Here is a 27,172-nt window from a genome sequence, read left to right as displayed (position 1 = left end):
AAAAATTATCTATTAATATTTTGTAATTTATTATCAAATTAATTTTTATTTATAATTTTTTATATTTAATTTTTTATTTTAAATTAAATTTTATAGAAAAAGATCAATAAATTATACTCTTATCCAAAATATGATAAATTTCAAAATTAATTTATTGTGTCATCAAACATTTAATTTAGATTGAATATGACACAAATATCATATTATGTGTCTTATTTATTTTCCAAACAATATTTCTAAAATGAACATGGCCTAATTATGATTAAAGAAACAAAAATTAAAATTAGAAAATACTTATACCGATTAAATTGTGATATCATCCAACAAAGGAATTAAGTGATACTTATACCGAGAAAATGAATATGATTATGGATAAAGTAAAAGCAAATTTGTCAAAAATAACGCAGAGAAAGACCTGAACGCATTTACTTCAATCAAATCGTTTCCATTTCCCAACTCAATCCATTCATCACTGCCACCATTAACATTCAATTCATTCATTAACCTTGCACCAGTTTCGCTCTCACGTGCCACTCACATGTCCTCTCTATCTTCGCACCTTCTCAAAATAAAACACAACTATTTTCATATATAACGCAAAAGCTCACACACACTTGACACTCCTCCACTCTTAACGTCGTCGTTTCAAACATTATGGATACAGTTACACCACCGTCAGTTACACCACCGTCAGTTACACCTCCGTCACTTCACCGTTCTTCTCCGTTACAGAATATCAGTCCCAGCATTCTCATTATCGTTACGATTCTCGCCATCACCGTTATCGTTTCCGTTGCTATCTTTTTCCTTCTCCGCCACCTCAACTGCAACCGTCTCCACCGTGTCGCCTCCGATCGATATCCTACTACATACACTGTATCGCATCCGAGCCACTGGATCTCTCCGGAGCTACGTCCTTCAGTCATTGACGCCTTGCCGCTGTTCCCGTACTCCTCTGTATCTCGCCGATCTTCCACTGTCACCGCCGCTGACTGCGCCGTATGCTTATCGAAGTTCCGAAACAGCGACCTCCTCCGTTCTCTACCTCTCTGTTTGCACGCATTCCATGCTGAATGTATAGACACGTGGCTCAGTTCGAATCTATCCTGTCCGCTCTGTCGCTCTTCCATTTTTACTTCCGATTCCGACCTCAACAAGATTCTCCGATCAACTTCTTCCGATAGTTTTCCTATCGAAATAGGAAACATAAGCCGGCGAAGACCGGAATCCGTCTCCGTCTCCGTCATCGAAATAGAAACCAATGCGGAATCCGTCAATGACGGAAGATCGTATTCCATTGGATCATTTGAGTATTATGTAGAGGAGCCATCGGAAGTTCTATTCACTCAAGATCACCGGAGAAGTATCTCCGATCAGAAAGATATTCACATTCCAGTACTCCCTGCGAATCCTCCAATATCACATGAAACGTTAGAGACCGTCACTGGAAATACCGGAAGTGGATACTGGCTGAAGGAGTACATGGACAGGCTTTCGGCTTCTATATCATCGCGAACGGCGTCGTTTCGTAGCTCCGGTAGGTTCTTCGGTGGTGGCGGAAGTAGTCGGAGAATTGAGCCGGTGGATTATGACGTGGAAGGTAACAGAATTGGTGAAGAGATTACCGAAATGTTTAGTTGGCTTTCGTCAGGGGTATGATTGTTAATTCACATTAATATTTAGGTTTTATTTTCATTTTTATAGTTTTTACTTTATATATTTTCCATTTAGATTAATATAGTGGATGGATGATTATATATGGTTATCTCTTTTCAACGAGTAAAGGTTTTTCTGATTTTGATTGGTATTTACTGTGATTGGAAATTTATTAAAATAGACACGTGTCCAAAGCTTATTTGTCTGGATATTTTTGTTAACTTGTTAATTTTTTACACACACAAAAAAGTTGGGAGAAAAACTTGCATGGATACGAACATAAATCATTAGTGTTAGGAACAACCAATAAGAAAAGAGAAATTTTTAAATTTATTTAAAATTTAACTTTTTTTTTAATTGGATTCATGGGGTGGTTGTGATTAAGTAGGAGAGAGAAAAAGAATATTTTTGTTTTTTAATTAATAAAAATTTGTGATTGGTTGTTTGTAAAGCCACTTGTTATGTTTGTGCTCATGCAAGTATTTTTCAAAAGTAGGAACAAAAATCAGATTTCCTTTTTAAACATGTTAGAATACTGTTACAGCAATTGAGTAAAAGGATATTTTTGGAATTTAAAAGAAACGTGTCTTGCGACATAGTAAGAATGAACATATACTTACCTTATTATAGTGGCATGCCTTGTTCGGTGATTGATGCTGCGTTTCGATGAGGATATAAATAAGAGTAAAGTATAGGGGTCTTATGTAGGTGAGTGAATAAGCCATGGAATTGAATTAATGGTAGGTCATTTAATGTATAATACCAACCATTTTAATGGGAAAGGACCTACTTCTGAATCAATTTTAAGTCTTTTGTGACGATTATTAATGTTTATAGTAAATGAAAGGGAACAAGTTATTAATGATCACGTATAACCTGATGTTGAGAGTTTTTTTGCAATGGTACTACTACTTATCTATAGAAATTAAATATAAACTTTTGTTTTGAAAATTGTATATAAAATTTTCTTGAAATTTAAAATATTTTTTCCAGTACAAATTTTCTAGTTTTGATTTTCTTAGCATGGACCCTTGCACCAAATCTATCAACCTAAATATAATAAATGTACTATGTAATTTGTTTTTTTTCCTTACTCTGCATGTTATTTATTCAATACATTACATTTTATTAGAATTTTTTAAAGATGTATACATAAGTTATACCAGAAATGCTATTTGTTACACCACACTTAGACCGTAGTATACCTTGTACAAGTCATTTTTTTTCTTATTTTTATTAGTTTTGTGTGCATTGGAATTTGAGCCTCATTATAAATCATGTTTACGGCTACTATGTAGAATGGATACGGTGTCAAAATCTAAAATCTTGTGTAACAATAGCAAGCCTCGTAAAGAAAATACACATGTTAAAATTGAATACAAGAGATATTTCAGCCTAATTACAAGAGCTAAAACACAACTTGAACTTAACTTGATATCAATTTCAGGATAAGCGCTTAATACACTTTGCAATGCAACTTGAAACCAATCTCAGGATAAGCGCTTATTATTTTATAAGCAAATTGAATTATAATGAATAAGAGATATTTTACCCTAATTACAAAGAAACAAAAAAAGCAAATTCACATATATGAAATATATAAAGAAAGCCATTTCGATCAACCAAGGAGCAGATGACATGCCAACAAAGAGAGCCTTTTTTGGAGGTAACCGGAGGATCAGACGAGAGAATCTTCAACTTCAAATCTTCATTTACTTGAAAAATAAGAAATCAAGGCAAATTGAATTTTCGTCTTTTAGGATGCACCAGTGCCACTTGCTCGGCAATGCCAAATTGAATCTTCCGCTATCCTTCAATTCTAACCCATCATCTTTATTCGAATTGCAAATAGTCAGCCATCTATTCCATTAACTTTACACTTGTTCTTGAAGCCTCTCCATAAAAATATCAATGTATCTTCGTAATCTCCTTCAACACCATTACTGGAGCCTGGTAGAACGAGAAATAGTACATAAGCATACTAATCAAAAACAACATTGATCAAAACGATTCTTCCACCCATAGACAAATTAAAATTAAAATTAAATAGAATTATTACAAGAAAAATTAAAATAAAACATTAAATTCTCTTTTTCATGCTATTAATTGGTCCTCATCATTTCCTCATTTTAAGAAGTCTTACTTCAAGCTTCCAAATATGATCAATGTGATGTTTCGATAAATTCACTAAAAAAAGACATAATTTAAATCTCTTTCTAGATAATCAAAAAACATCATATAATAAAGTTAGTTTGAGTTATTAACCTAAAAACAATATTAACGTTTTTAGTGTAACAATATGTCATACTAAAAAGAAATCCAATGCAAATATTGTTGTAAGCTTTGACCACTTTGAGCTTTATTGTTTTAGCAAAATGAAAGATTTAAAGTGGTCAATCTAATGACTTGAGCAATCTTAAATCTATTAACATTAGACATGGCAATAAAACTCGTACTCGCGGGTGTCCATCTGTACCCGTCCTAAAGTTGATGGGAAAAACTCACTTTAACTGGGTTTGAGTTTTTTCCGATTACAACATATGGAGATGAGTCGGGTAATGGAGACACTAGTACCCATTAAATATGTATTTATTATTTAAAACATTTGAAATGTATGTATGAAATTGAAAATTAAATATTTTGATTAAAAAATTAATTTCACTAAATAGATGGTGGCGGAGCGGGGATACCCGAATCCATTTGGGACGGGTCTGAGTTTTAATACTCCATCTCCGTTTGGATTTAGGGCGGGGAACAAAGATTGTTTTGGGATTTGGGGGAGGTAAAAACCGTCTCCGCTCCGCCCCGTTGCCATGTTTAATTAACACTAAAGGACCTATAAAACATGAGTACTAGAGATCAAAAGTTAAATTGTGATGGAGATATGTTTGGTGGCCCGAACACAAAATATGATACTGATTGTTCAAATCATATGATCGAAGATATAAATATTTTTTCGTAATTTATTCTACGAGAGGAGAAATTTCTTCTCATAGTAACAACAAAGGTATAATTACCAGTTCATGAACTATTAGTAAAAGCGATAAACCTATTGTGAATTTTTATTAGAATAGAAAGTTTATAATATGATTTACTAGTATCAAGTAAATTGTGTGATAAAGGTAATATAGTATCCTGTAATTTTTTTATAAGCACGGTCTTTAAATTAAAATTTACCCCTTGTTATACATTTTTTTCCTCAAAAAGATCATGACTATAGAAGAATTCATACACGTTATCTTTGTTGAACTTACCTCATATGTGTGGTAGAGTAGACGCAGTTGATTGATTTGCATGTATCTTGGAGAAAACATTTTCAGAAGTGAAAGATAAAAATAAATACCAAGAGATATATCAAAATAAAGATCAAGGTAAAGACCAATATCAAGTAAAAAAATAAATATTTTATTTTAATTTGGCTTATAATAATTTATTTTTTTAATTTGGAATATTAATAACTTTAATATAGAATTAGTTAATGTGTGTTATCTTACATCATATTTTTTCCAAAATAAATGTAAAGAGGCAAACATCAACTAATTCTAAATTAAAACTAGTATAATTTCAAATTAAAACATTATTCCCATCAAGAATTGAATTTGGTATTTCCTGAGTGTTATCTTTTGTAAGAACTTCTTTACCACTGGAGCACAAGTGCTTGATTTAGAAAGAAATAACTTAAATCTTCTTTTAGATAATCAAAGAGCATCATATAATAAAACTAATTTAGATTAATAACCTAAAAACAATTCTAAAATTTTTAGTAACATATATCATTCTAAAAGAAATTCAATCACACTGTTTATAAATGTAACTATTATTGTAAACTGGACCATTTTGAGATTTTTTTTTTATCAAAATGAAAGATTTAAAGAGATTAAACAAATTGAAATCTAATGACTTGAGAAACCTCAAGGACTCTAAATTAATTGGGTACTATATAGAGATAAAAAAAAAGTTAAATTGTGCTGGAGATATGCTTGACGGATCAAACGCTTTCTTGAACGTTTACAACCAAAAAGAAATTTATTTATGTTAATCAACCTCTCAATTTTATAAATCCTTCTTTTTTTAATCATGTATTCAAACTAAAAAATGTTCTATGCGATCTAAAACAAGTTCCTATAATCAGGTATGATTGTTTGAACAAGTTTTTATTTGAAAATAATTTTTAAGGAGGGAAGGTTGATATAACTCCGTTTTTATTAAGAAAACCGAGCATGTTATTTTTGTTGTGCAATTGTTTTTGGATTCAATGCTACTAATGAATCCTTGAACATGGACTTTTCTAAAATGATACAGATTAAAATGGAAAGATCTATTATGTGAGAGTTTCTGTTCTCCCGCGTTACAAATTTATCATTCGACTACTATAAATAAATTGACCTAAGAAACAAGAAATTCAAAAAGAAATCTAAACTCTACTTTAACAAAGATGAAGAAGGATGATTTTTTTTTCCTTAGGAAGAAATGATTTCACGTTTCAAGAAATAGATTCTATAATTGTCTCTCTATAATAAGTTCCGGAGAGCAACCTAGTTAAAACAAGTTTATGAAGAAAACTGTGATCACCTTTGTTTTCAATAAGTGAATGTTCATATGCTTTGAATTCATCCATGGCATGAAATAGATCCCACATCATTTTTCTAATTCATGTCACAATCATGTGGAATTCATGACTAACTACACCATCATAATAAACTGACCAAGTTTATTCAATTATTTGTATGAGCTAATCTCTTTTCTTCCATAGTGCCTAATTCAAATTCTGTAATGTGTAAGAGCTGAAGTACCATCTAATCCTTTTGCATTAAAGTAGGCTACATATTCAGCAACTGTGGTTTCTCTGTATTTGGGAGGATTCTCTTCTGACAAAAGCTCCTCCATAGGTCCATACAGCTTTGAGGATGACCTAACACCTGTGGAGAAAAAGCACGCAACCGATATTCTTGGACCGACACGATTGGCAAGTACTCTATGTTCAACACTCTTGAATTTGTCATTTGTAATAAGCTACAATTCAAACAAACATATAATTAGTGCCGAGTATGCATCATTTGGAAATAAACAAAAAAGAATACATAAAACATGCCTGCAAAAGATCTCCAACATTAACTATGAGAGCCCCAGGGACAGGTTTAACATCAATCCATTTTTCTTGATGAAGAACTTGAAGACCACCAATATGATCTTGTAGAAGCACAGTGAGAAAATCATTGTCGGAATGCTTGGTTGTTCCCATAGTCAATTCCGGTTCAGGGCACCGTGGATAATAATGGCAAAGAGCAAGTAGTCCTTCAGCACAATCCATGTCTTTTAAATGGTTTGGATTCAAACCTAAAGCTTGTGACAACAATTCAAACAGTAAAGTCCCTAAATTCACCATCTGTTTCCCATATTCTAGCAATATATCTCTGCAAGCATAAGTAGGTAATTAGAAGAAAACGGAATATGACTACATGTTTTGGTGTCAATGTCAATCCAGACACATGTCAAACACCAGACACGCGTTCAATCTAAAGTGTCAGGGCACAATAAAACTTAACCAAATTTTAAGAAACACATAAAGATTATAGACATGCATACAACATACCTGCAAGCTATAGGAAAATCTTGTGGATTGGGAGTATCAGGAGCCAAGTAACACATAAAAGTATCTCTCCAGTTGAGTGCTGGTGAGCTATAAATATCAAAATTGCTATTATAAATAAATGATCTATCTTGATCTCTTGTATACAAACCTTTTTTGACTTGTGCATCCATCTCATAAAACCTCTTAACACCTTCTTTCAACTCCTCAAGAACACTCAATGGAATTCCATGATTAACAATCTGAAAAAAACCCCAAGTTTCACACGCTTCCTTGATTCTGTCAACAGTCCCTTGGTGAATATCTGCAAGGTCTATGACAGGAATAGCATGGTTTGTGTTGTTGGATTTCTGATATTTGTCAGGTTGATGATGGAAAAAGCTTGGAATCTTGTTAATACCTGCATCAACAAGACCTTTGACACCAGCTTTGGTTTCATCAAATGCTTTGCGCTCATTCAACGTTGGATCAAGGTTAGGCTTGGTTGTATCAATGGTTGCCATTTTCTCTGTCTTTTCTGGAACTAGAAGATGTAACTAGAAGAGTTAGTAGAAGATACAACAAGTCAAAATATGGAGTGGAAGACAGACACGACACGTCTTTATCTTTTGAAGTGATTGTAGATTTTTGAGAAAATTTTCCTTATCATGAATATGCAAGCATCACATGTAGTAGGAGTATACCCCATTCATATAATTTTTTAAAATATTTTTATTTTGTCTTTTTATGTACTAAATAATTTCATTTTACTTTTCTTCTTTCAAAATTGATGATCTACACCTCTACATTAAGGTATCCACTTTCCCTTTAATAGATAACTTTCCATTAAGTCATATTTCTTCTTCAGGCTATATAAGCCTCACATCACCACCTTTCACGGCACATGCTCTTTTGTCATCAGAGTGTTTGCATATACACTTTCGCCACTGAGGTCCACTCCAACCAAGCACCATTGTTGAGTGATCATCCAGTGGCCTTTTGTCACCGTCGTGACCCCGAGTTCTATATCAGAATATGTTGTAAGAGATGTGGTGTGCATAAAGAAACAAACACGAAGTAAGGGACCTCAAATCAATCATTTATGTCGAGTGATCATACAATGGTATGTCGTCATCGCTGTGAACTCGACTTCTATATCAAAATATGTTCTAAAAGATGTGTTTTAAAATATGTCTCTTCAAAAGATGTTTTAAAAGATGCTGAAATGCGACGGTACCGGATCGAGGAAATGTGGATGTATATTCAAGTTACTTGAGTACTATGTATCTTCAAATGTTTGGAGTTTTACCGTTAATGAGTGGACTACTCAATCTTGACTTGGATTGAAAGTTAAAATATCATACTAATGCTGATCAATTAACATTTGAAGAGAAAAAAGTTGTTAATGAGGAGAAATTCCAAATGAAGATTCAAATGCTCAGTATTAATATGATAAAGTATGTTGAAAAGTCCCAAAATTAATGTTAACTCAGGTAGTTCAACTCAAAATATAGTAAATATATGGAATTCACTTAAAGTCCCAAAAGTGATTTTAAATACTGGAATGGAATTATACTAACATGCTAAGAAAAAGCAAACTTCTGTGAGTATTAAAAAAGTTACAGAACATTCCGCAATTCGTTTTTTACAAGCTGCACATTCTGTGATTCAAATCTTGTAATGTGTAAGAGCAGAAACACCATCTAGTCCTTTTGTATCATAGTATGCTGCATATTCAGCAACTGTGGTCTCTCTGTATTTGGGAGGATTGTATTCTGATAAAAGCTCCTTAATAGGTCCATAGACTTTTGAGGATGACCTATAACCTGTTTGGAAAAAACATGCAACAGATACTCTTGGACCAACACGATTCGCAAGTACTCTATGTTCAACACTCTTGAATCTGTCATTTGTTATAAGCTACAATTCAAACAAATGCATAGTTAGTATTGAGTATACCTCATTTGGAGATAAACACAAAAGTATGTAGAAAACTTGCCTGCATAAGATCTCCAATATTAACTATGAGAGCTCCGGGCACAGGTTTTACATCAATCCAATTATCTTGATAAAGAACTTGAAGGCCACCAATATTGTCTTGTAGAAGCACCGTGAAAAAATCATTATCAGAATGTTTTGGTGTTCCAATAGTTAATTCTGGTTGAGGACATGGTGGATAGTAATGGCAAAGAGCAATTATTCCTTTAGCACATTCCATATCATTCAAATGGTTTCGATTTAAACCTAAACCCTCAGATAATAGTTCAAACAGTAGAGTCCCTAATTTCATCATATGCTTCCCATATTCAAGTAGTATATCTCTGCAATGTAACAATAAGTACGCAATTAGAAGAAAAAAATCTGTGCCTTTAAATACGCGGTAAGATATTGTAAGTAGTAGATTAACTTCGCTCTGCAGGAAAGTGTGGCATACAAACATACCTGCAGACTACAGGCAAATCTTGTGGTTTGGGAGTATCAGGAGCCAAGTAACACTTAAAAGTATCTCTCCAATTGAGTGCTGGTGAACTATAGATATCAAAGTTGCTATTATAAATAAATGACTTATTCTGATCTCTTGTATAGAAACCTTTTTTGACTTCAATATCTTGCTCATGAAACCTCTTGACACCATCTTTCATTTCTTCAAGAACAGTCAAAGGAATTCCATGATTAACAACCTGAAAAAAACCACAAGTTTCACATGCTTCTTTGATTCTGTCAACAATACCTTGGTGAATAGTTGGATCTTTAATATTATCAACATCTACAAGGTCTATGACAGGAATAACATGGTTTTTGTTGTTGGATTTCTGATATTTGTCAGGTTTGTGATGGAATAGGCTTGGGATCTTGTTAATACCTGTATCAACAAGTCCTTTGACACCAGCTTTGGTTTCATCAAATTTTTTGCGATCATTCAATGAATCAAGGTTAGGCTTTGTTGTAAAAGTGGTTCCCATTTTTGTGTCTGTTGTGGTTTCTGGAGCTAGAGGAGTTGGTAGAAAAAGCAAGAATTAATGAGCAGCCATTAAAGTAATAGTGATGGAAATGAGTATTGGCACGGATCTCAAGGTGGCAGAAATGTATTTACTAGAGAACCAACCGACCATATTTTATCTATAAAATTGATATTTTGGATGACTCTTATGTGGATAATTGAGGAAATATGTGAACAATTTTTCTTTTTCAATGTCATTTTATATACTACCTCCGTTCCTTTTTATAAGAGAAATTTCACTTTTTAGATTCATTGAATAATCAATGTATCTAGTCTATAAAGAGACCAAATACATTAGTTATTTAATAAACTTAAAAAATGACTTGTCTCTTATAAAAAGGAACGGAGGTAGTATATAATAACTTGGTTACATATTTTTGAATGGTTGGAGTTTGTAGGCATGTTTCTGGATTAACCCATTTCCACTACTTTTGGCAGGTTTTTTAAAGCATAAGAGATTTCACGAATCTAATCTAGATATCAATGGATTATCTTAGAACTTCTAGTTTAGTTGATTCTCTTTAATATATTAGATTTAAGAGAAACGAAAAATAAAAGAGAATGAATACGATTAATTTTTATTAACACAATTCGGTGAATAATGTCTATCTTTGTGATTATAGAGCATTTATAATTCTCTTTTATTTATGTTAGAATTACAGTTACATTGTTAATATATATATATATATATATATATATATATATATATATATATATATATATATATATATATATATATATATATACTATAATTTAATTTACAATAATATCCCTGAATTGTACTACGGAGATTACTGGCCGTACACCCAATAGTCACCTACCCCCAATAGATAGTTGAGTTTAAAACACGTTTGAAATTTTCACGTTAAACTCTTGTAATCTTGTGTTTTTGCTTGAGGATCACATCATGACAATAAGGGAGGTACACCTCCTGCTTAACACTAAGAAACATGTAACAATTACAAACAATGTTTGAACTTGTTACCAATGACAAGTTTAGTTGATATATTAGTTTCATTCTAAGAAATATAAACATTTTCGAGTAATATTTGCCACAATGCAAGTAATTCTCCGATCTTGTGAAAGCTCACATCAATATACTTGGTCATCGTATGATACACCTGATTATTTGTCAAATAAATGACACTCTTGTTATCAAAATGCAATTGAACTCCACATTTCTCAATACCTAATTCTCTCACCAATCATGTAATCCACAAAGCTTCTTCGACAATTTTACTTGCTACCGTGTATTCTGCTTTTATTGTTGACATGACTAATATCGATTGAATAGATGATTTCCAACAAATAGGTCTTGCTGTGAAAGTAAAGACGTACGATATTGTAGACATTTTATCATTCATATTACCAACATAGTCTGAATCAACATATCCTACAATTGAAAGATCACCTTGTTCACGGATAAACTAGTATTCCATGTCAAGTGTCACTGAACCCATGTGGTTGTTCTATGTAAGGTATCCTCCATTTGAGTCAGTGTTGTCTCGCGCATCGCCTTATGTAACTTTGCTGAGCCAAGATATCCTTAACCCTAATTTGGCATAATATGAAATTACTTGTTTCGTCGAACCTAGTCATTTCGAATTTCATACCGGGGTTAATCGACATCTGATACAAATTGTTAGAACAACCAATATAAAAGATTAAAGAGAAATGAAAATAAAAGACAATAAACATGATCAATCTTTGTTCACCAGTTCAGCCAATGGTGCATATCTATATGATTATATAGCAAATATAGTTCCTTTTATTTATGTGATAATAGGGTTTCAGTGTCAAAAGTAATATATTTAATATTACTATCTAGTTTACAATAATACCCTTGATTGTACCAATAAAACTACCTCCCATGTGACCCTTGGTCACCTACCCCTAAACGAATAGTTAAGCCTAAGACACATTTGGAGTTTACATGTGAAACTCTTGTACTCTTATTCTGTTTCTCTTTGTCTTTATATATGCCATACATAATAGTTTGATAAATTTGGATTTGTGAAAATATAAGAATTTTTGAAGATTAAATAGTGGATTTAAAAAATTGTTGATCATATAAAATATCTTTATTGGAGTTTATTCATTTGAATGATATAAATTAAAATGGGGTGTTGGCTTCATGATTGAGTGACTTTTCGAATTAGTTTAAATAGTTTTTGTTCAAGGTCGTTCGCAGGGCCTATGAGCAATCAACAAGTGAAGAAGCGCGTGAAATACGTGCATCCTCTCTCTCTCTCTCTCACCAAAGATAGGTAATGTGCCCTCTAAATGCATCACTCGCCATCTAGATCAATCAAATAGTTGTCGCATTGCATGCACACTATATAAGAGGAAAATCGTGCCATTGTAAATAATAAAATCTATCCCCACTCTCATATCGCTCCCCATTTTCTTAGTTACTTGGTAGTTGGAGTTTGATCCATCTCTGCAAGACTTTACATCACCACCTTACCAGTCATTATTGGTTCTCGAGCGAAACAGTGGTGCTGTCTCTGAGAGTCGACTTTTGATTCCTACAAATTTCTACAAAGAACCATTGTTTCTTTGTAGAAGATCCTAATCTTCGATCATCTTTGTTAAAGTATGGATCTCTTTTCCTAATAAATCGAAGACCAAATTTGTCAATCTATGGCGACGTCTAAGATCACTTGATCTCCCAAATTTGTCGTTGTGGTTACCGAAGCTATGAGAGCTTAAACATTTCCCTCAAAGGTAGATGATCAAGTCTTGGTGACTTCCCCGTCCGTACCAACACCCCGAGATCCAGGTTCTACAAGAGTCAACCAAGGAGTGTTCCAAGCCAATCAAATCTCTCGGACTTTGCAACAATAGTGCATACACAAATCGTCAAATCGATCTACCTCTAAAACTTTGTTACTCAGATAAGAGATGTTCCCCTTCCTTCAACTAGTGCACGCCAATCTACTAGTGCACGCCAATCTAGGCATGCAAGGAGCAATTGACCTATTGAAAAACATCTACCACTTTTTTTTTGAAAAGCAAATAAAATTGTATTAAAAACCAAACTGTGATGGCATAAGTAATGCCAGACAGTGTAGGTATACATACAGAAGATCAACACCAATTCCAGCTTATGACTCATTACACTTTTTGAGAAAAAATAAGTAGCATGCCTAATCAAATTCTGCAGCATCACTTGATACAACAACATAACTCTCTATTCTTTGTGGAAATGAACCTGAGAATTGAAGAAATCCTATAATATGCTCCTCTGATAGACAACACTAAATGAGAAGCAACCTCACCCAGAAATTATGTTACGGTACGAGAACCGATCCGGAATAGAACAACAACACCACGTGAGGAAGCTTCACGATCCCCAAACTATCACTGAAGTGAGAGACATTAGACTTATCTATTCAGTTGTGAGGGAAAAACGAGAATCACGTTCCACCCGAAGCTTATTGTTTTTCTCGCTCAACAAAATGTCACACACATATGAGAAAAAGGCACGTTGTAAAAACACTAGCCCCATAAAGAAAAATAAGTCAATTAGATGTATGCTTGCAACTTTTATGTATAATAGCACCTATTGTATTCCATTAATAAAAAATTTGTTTTATCAAAAAAATAAACATGAAGGCTTGCAACTTTGATTCCATTATTTTACCAACCCAATTGAAATATATACACTGCATTAACAGAATCAAAATAATATACCCAACCCCACCAAGTTCATTCTATTATTTGTATTATGAACTAACACTTTTATCTTACACATTATTTAGTTCAAATCTTGTAATGTGTAAGAGCTGAAGTACCATCTAATCCTTTTGCTGCAAAGTAGGCTATATAATCAGCAATTGTAGTTTCTCTATATTTGGGAGGATTCTCTTCTGATAAAAGTTCCTTCATAGGTCCATACAGTTTTGAGGATGACCTATAATCTGAGCAGAAAAAACATGCAACAGATATTCTTGGACCGACACGATTCGCAAGTACTCTATGTTCGACACTCTTGAACCTGTCATTTGTAATAAGCTACAATTCAAACAAACATATAATTAGCGCCGAGTATGCATCATTTGGAAATAAACACAAAAATGAATACAGAAAACATGCCTGCAAAAGATCTCCAACATTAACTATGAGAGCCCCCGGCACAGGTTTTACATCAATCCATTTATCTTGATGAAGAACTTGAAGACCACCAATATGATCTTGTAGAAGTACTGTGAGAAAGTCATTGTCAGAATGTTTGGTTGTTCCCAAAGTCAACTCTGGTTGAGGACATTGAGGATAGTAATGGCAAAGAGCAATTAGTCCTTCAGCACAATCCATATCTTTTAGATGGTTTGGATTCAGTCCTAAAGCTTGTGACATCAATTCAAAGAGTAAAGTCCCAAGAATCATCATGTGTTTCCCATATTCTAGCAATATATCCCTACAACTCAACAATAAGTAGCCAATTAGAATGGTAAAATGAAGATCAAGTAACACGAAAATCTTATACACATAAATACATATACCTGCATACTATAGGAAAATCCTGTGGTTTGGGAGTTTCAGGAGCCAAGTAACATGAAAAAGTATCGCTCCAATTGAGTGCTGGTGAGCTATAAATATCAAAATTGCTATTATAAATAAAGGATCTATCTTGATCTCTTGTATACAAACCTTTTTTGATTTCTGTATCCATCTCATAAAACCTCTTAACACCATCTTTCAACTCCTCAAGAACAGTCAAAGGAATCCCATGATTAACAACCTGAAAAAACCCCCAAGTTTCACATGCTTCCTTGATTCTGTCAACAGTCCCTTGGTGAAGAGTTGAATCTTCTTTATTATCAATAATATCTACAAGATCTATGACAGGAATAGTATGGTTTGAGTTGTTGGATTTCTGATATTTGTCAGGTTGATGATGGAATAAGCTTGGAATGTTGTTAATACCTGCATCAACAAGTCCTTTGACACCAGCTTTTGTTTCATCAAATTTTTTGCGTGCATTCAATATTGAATCAAGGTTAGGCTTGGATGTATCAGTTGTTCCCATTTTCTCTGTGTTTGTAGTGGTTGGTAACTAGAGTAGTTAGTAGAAGAATAAAGAATTTATATTGTGTGACATATAAGAGTTACGTATATAAAAAGTTAACTGGACCCAAATCCTTGAAGTCAAAATAAGGAGAGCTACAAAGAATATACCGACACCAACACATTATCGTCATGTGAGTGGAGAGGATGTCCTCCTGTTTTTCTAGATATGTTTCATACTCTAACATCTATCTAATATAAAGTGTCCATTTTAATCATAAATTTTATCAAGAATTATGGTCTACATCTGTGAAGACTAATGCCACGTGTGATGAATAACTAACTCTCTAAGAGTTAGTTAGTTGGTTAAAACAGTTTGTTATGCATGTTAGTTAGTTAGTTAGCTGAGATATAGAAAGCTATATAACTACCAATGTAATCAATGTAAACTCTTGAGATTGATCAATACAAACTTGCAATATTCTTCTCCTTCTACATTCAGTTTTTCTCTCTTTTCTTCATGCACACATCAATGGATATTATGCATGCAACTGAGTGTTCACATGGTATCATCGACCTGTGATCCTTTTTCCGCTACGCTTTGCAAGTCCTCAATCTCCATATCTTCTTCATCTTCGTTCTTTGAATCCACTGCTTCGTTCTCACCATGTCTGCAACTTCTGAAGGCAGTGTTCATGGTGAAACCATTCTTCGCACTCAGCAAAAAGGGTATCAAAATGATACTCTCAATCCATACTTCATGCATCCAAACGAAAATCCAGCGTTGGTTCTCGTTACTCCTCTCCTATCAAGCAACAATTATCACTCTTGGTCTCGTTCCATGACAATGGCGTTACGTTCCAAGAACAAACTTCACTTCATCAATGGCGCTTTACCTCGTCCCTCGGATCTCGATTTCAATTCTATTGCTTGGGACAGGTGCAACACCATGATCATGTCATGGATCAAGAACTCTGTAGAACATGAAATTGCTCAAAGCATTCTTTGGATTGAAAATGCAGCTGACATGTGGATCGAACTGAAGGAAAGATTCTATCATGGTGATGTATTTCGTATCTCTGATCTACAAGAAGAAATCTGCACCTTAAAGCAAGGTGACACATCTATTTCTTCCTACTACACTAAGCTGAAAATCTTATGGCAAGAGTTAGATAATTTTCGTCCAATACCTACGTGTGACTGTGATCCTACATGTTGTGCTATCACCAAGATACGCACCTACAGAGATAGTGATCAAGTTATTCGATTTCTGAAAGGTTTGAATGATCAGTATGCAGCCATTCGTTCTCAAATTATGTTGATGGATCCACTGCCCAACATATGCAAGGTTTACTCTTTACTTGTTCAACAAGAAAGACAATCTTGCATTCCCCTTGATGAACCAAAAGTGTTAGCCACTCCTAACACCAATCGTGATCCACAATCCAGAAGTAATTCTCGAGGCAGAGGTAGTTTTCGTGGTGGTAGATCCCTAGGTGGCAGAGGTAGAGGTAATCGTGTTTGTACTCACTGTGGAATGACTAATCATACAGTGGATACATGCTTCAAAAAGCATGGCTATCCTCCCAATTGGAAACCAGATGGTGCAGTCAACAATTACACCACTGCACATGACAAATCTGATACTCATTCAAGTGATGATTCTGAAGCTAATGCACAGGTAAACTCTAGATTGGCCTTTACTCCTGAGCAGCACAAGGCTTTGTTGGCTTTACTCCAAGATGCATCAAACTTACAGTCTCATAGCATTAATCACCTCACCTCCCAAACCAATCCCAGTTCAGGTATCATTTGTGCTATTCCAAACTCTTTTCACCCTGAAACCTTTGTCCTTGACACAGGGGCAACTGATCATGTTTGCTTCACTCAAAATTATTTTCAGTGTCTTAAGCAAATCAAACCCATCACAATCAAACTTCCTAATGGTAGTCTTGTTACCACTAAGTTTTCAGGCACCATTAAATTTACTGATTCTTTTTACATCACTGATGTTTTATATATGCCTGAGTTTTCTTTCAATCTTATCTCTGTTCCCAAGTTGACCAAAACCCTCAATTGCCAACTTATGTTTACTGATGTTAATTGTGTCATACAGGATTTATCATCCAAGATGATGATTGGCACAGCTGAACTGCATGGTGGATTGTATCTTCTCAAGTCTCCATCTGTTTCCTTGTACCCTAATCCACCTAATCATTTTGTTAATTCAAGTGTACATATTCCTGTAAATAGCTCTTCCAATTGTAGCCTATGGCATCTAAGGCTTGGTCATACTTCTTTCTCTAAACTGGTGAAACTCAATAAAACTTTCCCTTTTATCAAACCTATCAATTCTAATTTACCTTGTGATGTGTGTTTTTATGCCAAACAAAAGAGATTGCCCTTCTCTCATAGCACTAATATATCACAGGCTGTTTTTGATTTGATACACATGGACATATGGGGGCCTTTAGCCACTCCCTCCATGATGGGTTTTAGGTATTTTCTTACCATTGTAGATGATAAGAGTAGATTCACTTGGATCTTTCTAATGAGACAGAAATCTGAAACTTCAAAACTTGTCCAATCTTTCATAGCCATGGTTAAGACACAGTTTAATTGCCAAGTTAAATGCATTAGATCTGACAATGGTCATGAATTCAAACTCTCTGATTTTTATCAGTCCCATGGCATCACACATCAAACATCATGTGTTGGTACCCCTCAACAAAATGGCATTGTTGAGAGGAAACATCAACACATACTTGGCATTTCTAGAGCCCTTTTATTTCAAGCCAATCTCCCACACATTTTCTGGGCTCATGCTGTAAGTCACTCCATTCACATCATTAATAGATTGCCAACCCTTTTCTTGAAACACAAGTCACCCTACCAAGTCCTTCATAATACACTTCCAGACATGTCCCATTTGAGAGTATTTGGCTCTTTATGCTATGCAACTACACTTAAAACTAATAGAAAGAAACTTGATACAAGGTCTAGGAAATGCATATACTTAGGATATAAACCAGGTCTCAAGGGTCATCTCTTATTTGACCTTCAATGCAAGGAACTCTTCTTATCTAGGGATGTCACATTCTTTGAGACAGTTTTTCCCTACAAACCTCATTCCCAGTCTAGCATTCCTACACAACAGTCAATTTCATCCTCAGATGACATGTTTGATCATTTTTTCATGACTGAGTCACTCTCCTCTCCTCATATACCCTCCACCAGTTCATCTGCTCCTAATGTTACTCCTAATGTCAGCACATCTTCAGCCCCTAATCCCAGCTCATCCGCTCCTAATGTTACTCCTAATGTCAGCACATCTTCAGCCCCTAACCCTAATCCACCTCCTAATCCTGTCAGAAAATCTGCCAGACATATTCAGCCACCCTCATATCTTAAAGATTACCATTGTGCTTTATTATCTGATACAATCCCCAAGCTTGATTCAGCTCAGTCCACATCATCCTGTAAGTATCCCCTTTCTGATGTACTCAATTATTGTTTTTTGTCTCCTGACCACAAACATTTTGTTCTAAATCTATCCTCCATTCACGAACCACATTCCTATGAGACTGCTATGCTTGATGTCAATTGGAAAAAGGCCATTGAAGCTGAGTTATCTGCTCTGATTAAAACCAATACATGGCTGCTTGTGCCTTTGCCTCCACAGAAGAAATCAATTGGATGCAAATGGGTGTTTAAAGTCAAACTTCATGCAAATGGGACTGTTGAGAGATACAAAACTAGGCTAGTTGCCAAAGGCTTCACACAAACTGAAGGTCTTGACTATACAGATACTTTCAGTCCTGTGGTCAAAATGACTACCATTCGTGTTCTCCTTGCAATTGCTGCAGCATCCAATTGGCCTCTCTATCAACTGGATGTCAACACAGCTTTTCTCCATGGAGATCTTCTTGAAGAAGTCTACATGAAGCCTCCTCCAGGTCTGGAACTTCCTCAACCTGGTCTTGTTTGCAAGCTGCAAAGATCTCTATATGGATTAAAGCAGGCTAGCCGCCAATGGAACACCAAATTGTCTGACACCCTATTAGCCTCTGGTTACTTACAGTCCAAGGCAGATTACTCATTGTTCACCAAACAATCCACCTCTGGTTTCACTGTCATCCTAGTTTATGTTGATGATTTAGTACTTGGAGGCACTGACCCCAAAGAAATTACTAATATCAAGGCATTATTAGATGCTAAATTTAGCATCAAAGACCTAGGAATTCTTAAATATTTCCTTGGATTTGAAGTTGCTCGTAGTGCTCAAGGAATTTTCATATGTCAAAGAAAATATGCCCTTGATCTCATCAATGATGCTGGCCTCCTTGGTGCAAAACCTTGCACCACACCTATGCAGCCTCACATCCAGCTCCATCAGACTTTTGGCACTCCCATTTCTGAACCTTCAACATACAGACGTCTCATTGGCAGATTATTGTATCTCACACATACTAGACCTGAGATAGCTTATGCTGTAAGTAAGCTCTCTCAGTTTCTTGCTAATCCTACAGATAAGCATATGCTTGCTGGCATCCATGTGCTTAAGTATCTCAAGCTCAACCCTGGCCAAGGTCTCTTATTCAAGTCTTCTTCTGCCCTTCGCCTCACTGGCTTCTCTGATTCAGACTGGGGGGCATGCCCCGATACTCGCAGATCCACCTCGGGCATTTGATTCTTTCTTGGGGATTCCCTCATTAGCTGGAAAAGCAAGAAGCAGGTTGTGATATCTAGATCTTCATCTGAAGCTGAGTATCGCGCTCTAGCTCACGCGACTTGTGAAGGCATATGGCTACTCTCTCTTCTCACTGATTTTAATCTTCCTTCTGCCTTGCCCATTATCCTCTATTGTGATAACAAATCTGCTATGCATATTGCTGCCAATCCTGTGTTTCACGAGAGAACGAAACACATTGAGATAGATTGCCATGTTGTGCGAGAACGTGTCCTCGATGGTACGATTCATTTAATGCCGGTTACCTCTCACGAACAGGTTGCAGACATCTTCACCAAATCTCTTCATCCAGGTCCTTTTAATCACCTTAAGTCCAAGCTTGGAATGCTTGACATTCATTCCAGCTTGCGGGGGACTGTGAAGACTAATGCCACGTGTGATGAATAACTAACTCTCTAAGAGTTAGTTAGTTGGTTAAAACAGTTTGTTATGCATGTTAGTTAGTTAGTTAGCTGAGATATAGAAAGCTATATAACTACCAATGTAATCAATGTAAACTCTTGAGATTGATCAATACAAACTTGCAATATTCTTCTCCTTCTACATTCAATTTTTCTCTCTTTTCTTCATGCACACATCAATGGATATTATGCATGCAACTGAGTGTTCACAACATCTGCAATACTGTTGTGCCGTAATCTCTGCAACTAGTGTGATATTCAATCATGTGTATGATTGTATTTGTTCTGGTATGTGTGTCAAGGTCCAACCAAACCATATGATTTCAACTGTACATGACTTGGAATTATATTAGTTAAATCGAAATTGCTTAAGACATCTTATTCTAAGTATTGCTTCCCCAACCTAGTGAAAAATCAAAATATACTTTAGAATTCGAAAATGGATCTCCGAACGCACCTTAATTACATTCGTTTTTGAGCCAGATTCTAAGGCTAAGTAAAAAAAAACTACGGAAATACCTCTCCGTGTAACTTACGGACATGCATTTCTAGACGCTGTTTTAATCAAATACGCACAAGAGTCTCTTCTCATTCCTCACTTTTCAAAATACTCTCAAACTATCCAAACTCTCAAAATCTGTCAACTCTCAAACTCTCTCATCACACAAACCCTCAAACTCATTCAACACACTTTCAAGTTTCCTCCAAGTTAGCTAAGGATTAATTCTTTTAGATTCAGCATAGGGTGTCACACTATCCTCATAAAAACATCCTTTTCAATTATGATTAAGCAGCAGAAACCAAAACTTCATCAACGCAACATAAAAATATCATACTTTTATATAATAACATAGTCCGAACATAAAGAAATAAATTCAACATTCTTTAAGAAATCATCAACCAAACGAAAACCTCATCCCAATGTTACACTGTCATAGAGAAATACGGAAATACTAAGTAAAACCCAAAAACGTTAAAATGAATTCGGCATCTACGCCAATCCTTCCCCACAGCAGCTACTAATGGTCCTCTACGTGGGTATCTGTACCATCAACACAACGAGCCACACAAGCAAACAAAAAGGGGTGAAAAATATTTTCATAATGTTAATGGTGTATGTAAACATATATTACACCCTAAGAATAGTGCTTAGCCAGATCGTAACTCACACTGATCACACCCCTCGGAAGCTTATACCTAAGCATATCATTCAGCCATAGAGCCTCTCACCTCACGTGAGCATGACTCCCAAAACCAACGTAGTACACCATCATACCGGGCTTCTCGCCGCCGTGGGCAAGCCCTAACCACCATACAGCGAAATATACCTACTAAGGCGTCTGAGTCCCTCTATCCTTACTGAAGGAACACGCACACATGTACTTTTTGACCAATACAATTTTCAAGAAAGTTTGTACATGAACGTGACTTCCTAAAAAGGAAAACTTTCATTATTAGTATAAATTTTTCCCTAAACTAGAGGTTTGCCATCTTATTAACTATATACAAGTCTTTCAATTATGTAAAGATGATAAACAAGCTTTGTTGTGTGTGTTTGTGTTAATCAGAAATTTCAAATCCTGAAATATGGCAATGGAGAAGTTCCATCAAGGCCTCTTGCCATGGAGAAGACAACATAATCATGAACTGTAGTTTCCTTGTACTTTGGAGGATTAACTTCTGATACTAATTCCTTTATAGGACCATAAAGCTTTGTTGATGGTTGAAAACTTGTGCTAAAAAAGCTTGCAACTGATACTCTTGGACCAACATGGTTTGCCAATACTCTATGCTCAACACTCTTGAATTTGTCATTTGTTATAAGCTGTTATAACAATGTAAACAAGATCATTAACAATGTAAATTAGTTTAACTCTAGCAGTGCATCAAAATTATGAGAACTACCTGTAGAAGATCGCCGATGTTGATGACAAGACCACCTGGTATAGGTGATACGTCGACCCAACTATTTTCATGAAGAACTTGTAAGCCACCAATATGATCTTGTAGAAGCACTGTGATAAAGTCATTATCAGTATGTTTTGTTGTTCCCAGAGTTAATTCTGGTTGTGGACAGGAAGGGTAGTAATGGCAAACATTTGCAAGTCCCTCATTGCATCTCATGTCATTTAAATAATTTGGATTCAGTCCAAGTGCTTCTGATAATAACTCAAACAATACATTTCCTAGTTTCATAACTTGCTTTGAATATTCCAACAGTATATCTCTGCAATCACATATGCACAAAAATGATTTAATCTCAACTATTATCAAATTCAGATACTAAGATTTTCACTACGGAGATCGATAGCTATGATAAACGGACATCTAGGTGTGTCACTGTGTCTGACACGCGTCGTGTTTCTGTGTCTGTGAGAGAGTCCGTGCTTGTTAGAACCATAGTGCGAGAGCATCATAATTTAAAGGCTAATGGTTGAGTTAAGATTATATCTAACATATACCTGCAAACTGATGGCAAATCTTCTGGTTTAGGTGAATGAGGAGCCATTAAACAGTAAAAGGTATCCCTCCAATTCGCAGCAGGTGAGCTATAAAGATCAAAGTTACTATTATAAACCACAGGTTTCACAGTATCATCGCGTGAGTATAGTTCTCTTTTCACCTCAGGATCTTGCTCAAAGAATCTAATAACTCCGTTCTTCATCTCATCCAAAACACTAACTTCTATTCCATGATTAACAACTTGAAAGAAACCCCATGTCTCAGATGCTTCCCTTATTTTCTCAACAACTGTTTTTCTTCTTGTTGGATCTTTATGAATATCAACAAGATCAACAGAAGGAACAACAAGTTTGGTGATTCTACTTGAAGATGCAGCTGAATCTTTATCAAGTTCATGATGGAACATGCGAGGTATGCACGTGATAGAAGCATCAGCAAGTCCTTTAACACCATCTTTTGTTTCATCAAAAGCTTTCAGCTCACTTGCTCTATCATAGTCAAGTTTTGTTTCAACCGAAACTTCACTCGTTTTAGAGATTTCCATTTTTGTCTGTCAAATTTTTTGGATGTAGTTTTTCTAGACTTCTCTTTATCTATATACAACAAGTAGGAGTCTTGAAGAGATAAAATTGTATTAATTGGGCTGTGGCTAAAATGGTCCACACATAGTAGACAACAAGTTTGACAAAAAAATATCTTTTTTTATACACATAAATGATAATTATTACAAAATAAAAGTCTTTTTCTTTTTTTCAATACCAACAATAAATAACCAGAATGTTATCTTTATTTACAGATTCCATGAGCTGGATACAAAGATCCTTATGGTTTGTGTTTTGTCTAGCTGAACTATTGGCATAAATATCTGTATTTATATTTTACCTTTCTTTTATCTCTTTCACTCTTTGTTTCAATCTTGAATATACTATTTTCTCCATCACACAAAAAATCTCCATGGAGAAATCTATTCATATTGCAGTTGTTCCTGGTGTTGGATATAGCCATTTATTCCCACTTCTTCAATTCTCCAAACTACTTGTTCATCTTCATCCATATTTTCATGTCACATGTTTAGTTCCCTCGCTTGGATCACCTCCATCTGAATCTAAAACAATCCTTCAAGCTCTTCCGTCGAACATCAACTGTACTTTTCTTCCATCAGTGGACTCCAAAGATCTTCCACAAGGAATTCCCTTAGAAATTCAACTTCAACTCACACTGGCTCATTCATTGCCATCAATCCACGAGGCCTTGAAGTCCTTATCTTCAAGGACACCCCTTGTGGCCTTACTGGTTGATTCGTTTGCAGTTAAAGCATTGGATTTGGCTAAGGAATTCAACATGTTGTCTTATGTTTATTTTCCTTCTGCAGCTACTACTTTGTCTTCATACTATCATTTGCTCAAATTGGATAAGGTAACATCATGCGAGTATAGAGATCTTCCAGAGGCTATTCAATTACCAGGGTTTGTACCGATTCACGGCCGTGATCTTGTTGATCAAGTTCAAGATAGATCAAGTCAAACTTATAAACTCTTGCTCGAGCGAGTTGAGAGAATCCGTCTTGTTGATGGCATTCTTATTAATAGCTTCCTAGAAATTGAAAGAGGATCTATAGAAGCACTGGCAGAAGAAGGAAGTGGTAACCCTCCTGTGTATGCTGTTGGACCTATTATCCAAAAGGGAGCAAAAGATGGTCATGATGTTCAAGGGCTGGAGTGTCTGTCATGGTTGGATAAACATGAACCTTGTTCGGTTTTGTATGTTTCGTTTGGGAGTGGTGGCACACTTTCACAAGAGCAGATTGATGAGTTGGCTTTTGGTTTGGAATTGAGTAATCATAAGTTTTTATGGGTGTTAAGAGCGCCGAGTAGCTCGGCGAATTCAGCATATCTTTCACAAAATGATGTTGATCCTTTGGAGTTTTTACCATCGGGGTTTTTGGAGAGAACTAAGGAAAAAGGTTTGGTTATTCCATCATGGGCACCACAGATTCAAATCTTGAGTCACAGTTCAGTTGGAGGGTTCTTGACTCATTGTGGTTGGAATTCAACTCTTGAGAGTATGGTCCATGGTGTGCCACTGATCACATGGCCTTTGTTTGCGGAGCAGAGAACGAATGCGGTTATGCTGAGTGAGGGCTTAAAAGTTGGAGTCAGGCCAAGACTTAATGAGAATGGAATTGTGGAAAGAGTACAAATTGCTGAGTTGATCAAGCGTCTCTTGGAAGGAGAAGAAGGTGAGAAACTGCGCAATAGTATGAAGGAGTTGAAAGAAGCTGCTAATAGTGCAGTTAAAGAAGATGGTTCTTCTACAAAGACTCTTTCTCAATTGGCACTCAAATGGAGAAATTTGGTATAGAAAACCAAGCTTATTGAAAAAATATGCACTCTTAAGATCTCATTTGACATTATTTTTCATTGTTTACTTTAGTTAATCTTATCTTCAATAAGTGTTGTACACCCAATATTGGATGTTGAAGCTATTATCTTGATGGTTAGAAGCTATTATCTTTATGCACATTGGATGGTTAGAAGCTATTAACTAGTTTCTAAGACTAGTGGTCCCTCCTGCATGTTGGAGTTTAAACTTACATTATCTTGATGAGACCCCTCTGTGGTCCCTATTTTGTAATAACACAAACATGGTATGGTGAATATTATATACATACATAGCTTAAATCCTTTATTAAGTTGATGAGATGCTGCTTTATCTCTATTTTTTCCTTAGTCCTTCATATACACATTGGCATGAGTACTGCTATGTGTAAGGAAATCCTAAAGATTTAAGTTGTTTGAAGGTGTTTCGTTGTCATTTTTATGCATCCAATCTTCTCACTGATAGGCACAAGTTTGATCCTAAAGTGGAGAAATTTGGTATAGAAAAATAAATTTTATGACAATATGCACTATTAAGTTCACTTTAATTGGTATTATATTTCACAGTTATCTTCAATATGTGTTGTTGGACATTGCATTACTACTTAGTACTTTCTATTGGTGAGTGGTGACTATATCTCTAAGTACTGTCATGATTTAGCATATCAAAATTTCTATCTACATTATTCACCTTGTATAGTTATTTTACTACTTTTCTTACAAATGTTAAAAATTGGGAAAGAATGACTCAAATGCCTTACCCTTCACTTTAATCAAGCTGTTCCAAGCCCTCTCTGAATAAAACATTTAGTTTTTAGTACTTCAGCAACAAAGGTATAATTTTTATATAACAGAGTTAAAAGTTATGTTTCTATTTTCTAGTTAAAGACACGTTCTTATTTTCTAGATAACAGAACACGTTAACTCTGTTTTTCTTTTCTTCTTATTTTACTATATATATTCTTCTTCTCTCACTCTACTCTTCTCTTACATCTCTATTTTAAACTTTTTTTACTGTACACTGTTTTCTTTTTTCTTCCACTTAATTTCCGTTTTATTTATCGATAGATAATGGGAATGACATCAAAACATTATAGAAAAACTCTTAAACAAATTCAAATAACTTTGAATTTTAAGATGTGATATTTTGGATTTGTGTAAGAGTTTTTCTATGATGTTTTGAATCTTGATTAAGCATTGTTATTTGACATTTGATTTTATAAATCTTTTAGGAGTGTTAGTGATATTTGTTTAGTTTTATAGAACCAAATTCCGTGTATAAATTGTAAAAACGAAATGAATGAAGTAGAGGTCCATCTTGTCTCAACAAGAGGAAGGACCGACTTACTTTCCTTGGAGTTATTGATTCAGATTTTTTTTTTTATCACTTCAAGTTACTGGAAACTACACCTTTTGAAATTTGATATACAACAACCCTGCTCTATTTGTCCAAACTAAATTGATTTAGTCAATCAAACTTTTAGACCGTGGGCAAATGAAATTTTGTAAAAGGAAGTTTTTAATTAGTGATTGTTTGATGGGTGTTTTATGAGTGGTTGAAATGTGTCAAGTGGTGAGAACTTGGTAAGTTCCACCACGAGGTCAAATTTACTGTGAGATTTTGACTCATGTTAGATCTTACTCAAGTTCTCAGCACTTGACACATTTCACCACTTGGAAGATTTCACCATCTGTAAGTAAAAGTCTCATTTTACAAAAAAAAAATTTCACCCCAGTCTAAAAATATTTGAACGGCTAAATCAACCATGGTAAGGAACAAGTCGGTTCTAGCTTGGACTATTACATCATGTTCAATTGGTGGAAATTGAGCATTGTTGTCGTAATATATTATTCCAGGAACCATATGGTCTTCATTCAAATCAAATTTCAAAAAAATCTGAATCAATAAATAGTCTTCAAGGAAACTCAGTCGTTCCTTTCTCC

At 35.0% G+C, this 27,172-nt stretch overlaps 6 protein-coding genes across 7 annotated transcripts; 2 read left to right on the top strand and 4 right to left on the bottom strand.

Annotated features, from left to right (window-relative positions):
- Nucleotides 1-393: 393 nt before the first annotated feature.
- LOC131618014 (E3 ubiquitin-protein ligase ATL4-like) lies at nucleotides 394-1,815 on the top strand. The gene has a single exon (XM_058889284.1). The coding sequence runs from the start codon at nucleotides 655-657 to the stop codon at nucleotides 1,657-1,659; it is 1,005 nt and encodes a 334-aa protein (XP_058745267.1). The 5' UTR covers nucleotides 394-654; the 3' UTR covers nucleotides 1,660-1,815.
- Nucleotides 1,816-6,092: 4,277 nt separating this feature from the next.
- On the bottom strand, nucleotides 6,093-8,625 carry LOC131616137 (1-aminocyclopropane-1-carboxylate oxidase homolog 12-like). The gene is made up of 3 exons (XM_058887390.1): nucleotides 7,250-8,625; nucleotides 6,749-7,070; nucleotides 6,093-6,669 (listed from the first exon to the last, which is right to left on the bottom strand). Exons 1-3 carry the CDS (start codon nucleotides 7,747-7,749, stop codon nucleotides 6,418-6,420), a joined length of 1,074 nt encoding a protein of 357 aa, XP_058743373.1. The 5' UTR covers nucleotides 7,750-8,625; the 3' UTR covers nucleotides 6,093-6,417.
- A 132-nt stretch (nucleotides 8,626-8,757) lies between these two features.
- Nucleotides 8,758-10,375, bottom strand: LOC131616136 (1-aminocyclopropane-1-carboxylate oxidase homolog 12-like). Its single transcript, XM_058887389.1, has 3 exons — nucleotides 9,668-10,375; nucleotides 9,225-9,546; nucleotides 8,758-9,145 (listed from the first exon to the last, which is right to left on the bottom strand). The coding sequence occupies exons 1-3, from the start codon at nucleotides 10,186-10,188 to the stop codon at nucleotides 8,894-8,896; spliced, it is 1,095 nt and encodes a 364-aa protein (XP_058743372.1). The 5' UTR covers nucleotides 10,189-10,375; the 3' UTR covers nucleotides 8,758-8,893.
- Nucleotides 10,376-13,833: 3,458 nt separating this feature from the next.
- On the bottom strand, nucleotides 13,834-15,484 carry LOC131618013 (1-aminocyclopropane-1-carboxylate oxidase homolog 1-like). Of its 2 annotated transcripts, XM_058889283.1 has the most exons (4): nucleotides 15,156-15,484; nucleotides 14,732-15,068; nucleotides 14,325-14,646; nucleotides 13,834-14,243 (listed from the first exon to the last, which is right to left on the bottom strand). In XM_058889283.1, exons 1-4 carry the CDS (start codon nucleotides 15,256-15,258, stop codon nucleotides 13,992-13,994), a joined length of 1,014 nt encoding a protein of 337 aa, XP_058745266.1. In that variant the 5' UTR covers nucleotides 15,259-15,484; the 3' UTR covers nucleotides 13,834-13,991. The 2 variants fall into 2 exon arrangements, with proteins under 2 accessions (XP_058745266.1, XP_058745265.1); XM_058889282.1 differs by having other exon boundaries at nucleotides 14,732-15,479.
- Nucleotides 15,485-21,194: 5,710 nt separating this feature from the next.
- Nucleotides 21,195-23,553, bottom strand: LOC131616135 (1-aminocyclopropane-1-carboxylate oxidase homolog 12-like). The gene is made up of 3 exons (XM_058887388.1): nucleotides 22,850-23,553; nucleotides 22,293-22,614; nucleotides 21,195-22,212 (listed from the first exon to the last, which is right to left on the bottom strand). Exons 1-3 carry the CDS (start codon nucleotides 23,392-23,394, stop codon nucleotides 21,961-21,963), a joined length of 1,119 nt encoding a protein of 372 aa, XP_058743371.1. The 5' UTR covers nucleotides 23,395-23,553; the 3' UTR covers nucleotides 21,195-21,960.
- A 102-nt stretch (nucleotides 23,554-23,655) lies between these two features.
- LOC131616133 (hydroquinone glucosyltransferase-like) lies at nucleotides 23,656-25,562 on the top strand. The gene has a single exon (XM_058887387.1). The coding sequence runs from the start codon at nucleotides 23,805-23,807 to the stop codon at nucleotides 25,209-25,211; it is 1,407 nt and encodes a 468-aa protein (XP_058743370.1). The 5' UTR covers nucleotides 23,656-23,804; the 3' UTR covers nucleotides 25,212-25,562.
- Nucleotides 25,563-27,172: the final 1,610 nt, after the last annotated feature.

Source organism: Vicia villosa, linkage group LG7 (genome assembly GCF_029867415.1).
Source record: "Vicia villosa cultivar HV-30 ecotype Madison, WI linkage group LG7, Vvil1.0, whole genome shotgun sequence".
NCBI classification, from domain to species: domain Eukaryota; kingdom Viridiplantae; phylum Streptophyta; class Magnoliopsida; order Fabales; family Fabaceae; genus Vicia; species Vicia villosa.
Note: the sequence above shows the minus strand (reverse complement) of the source record. Positions and strands in the feature narration are given on the sequence as shown.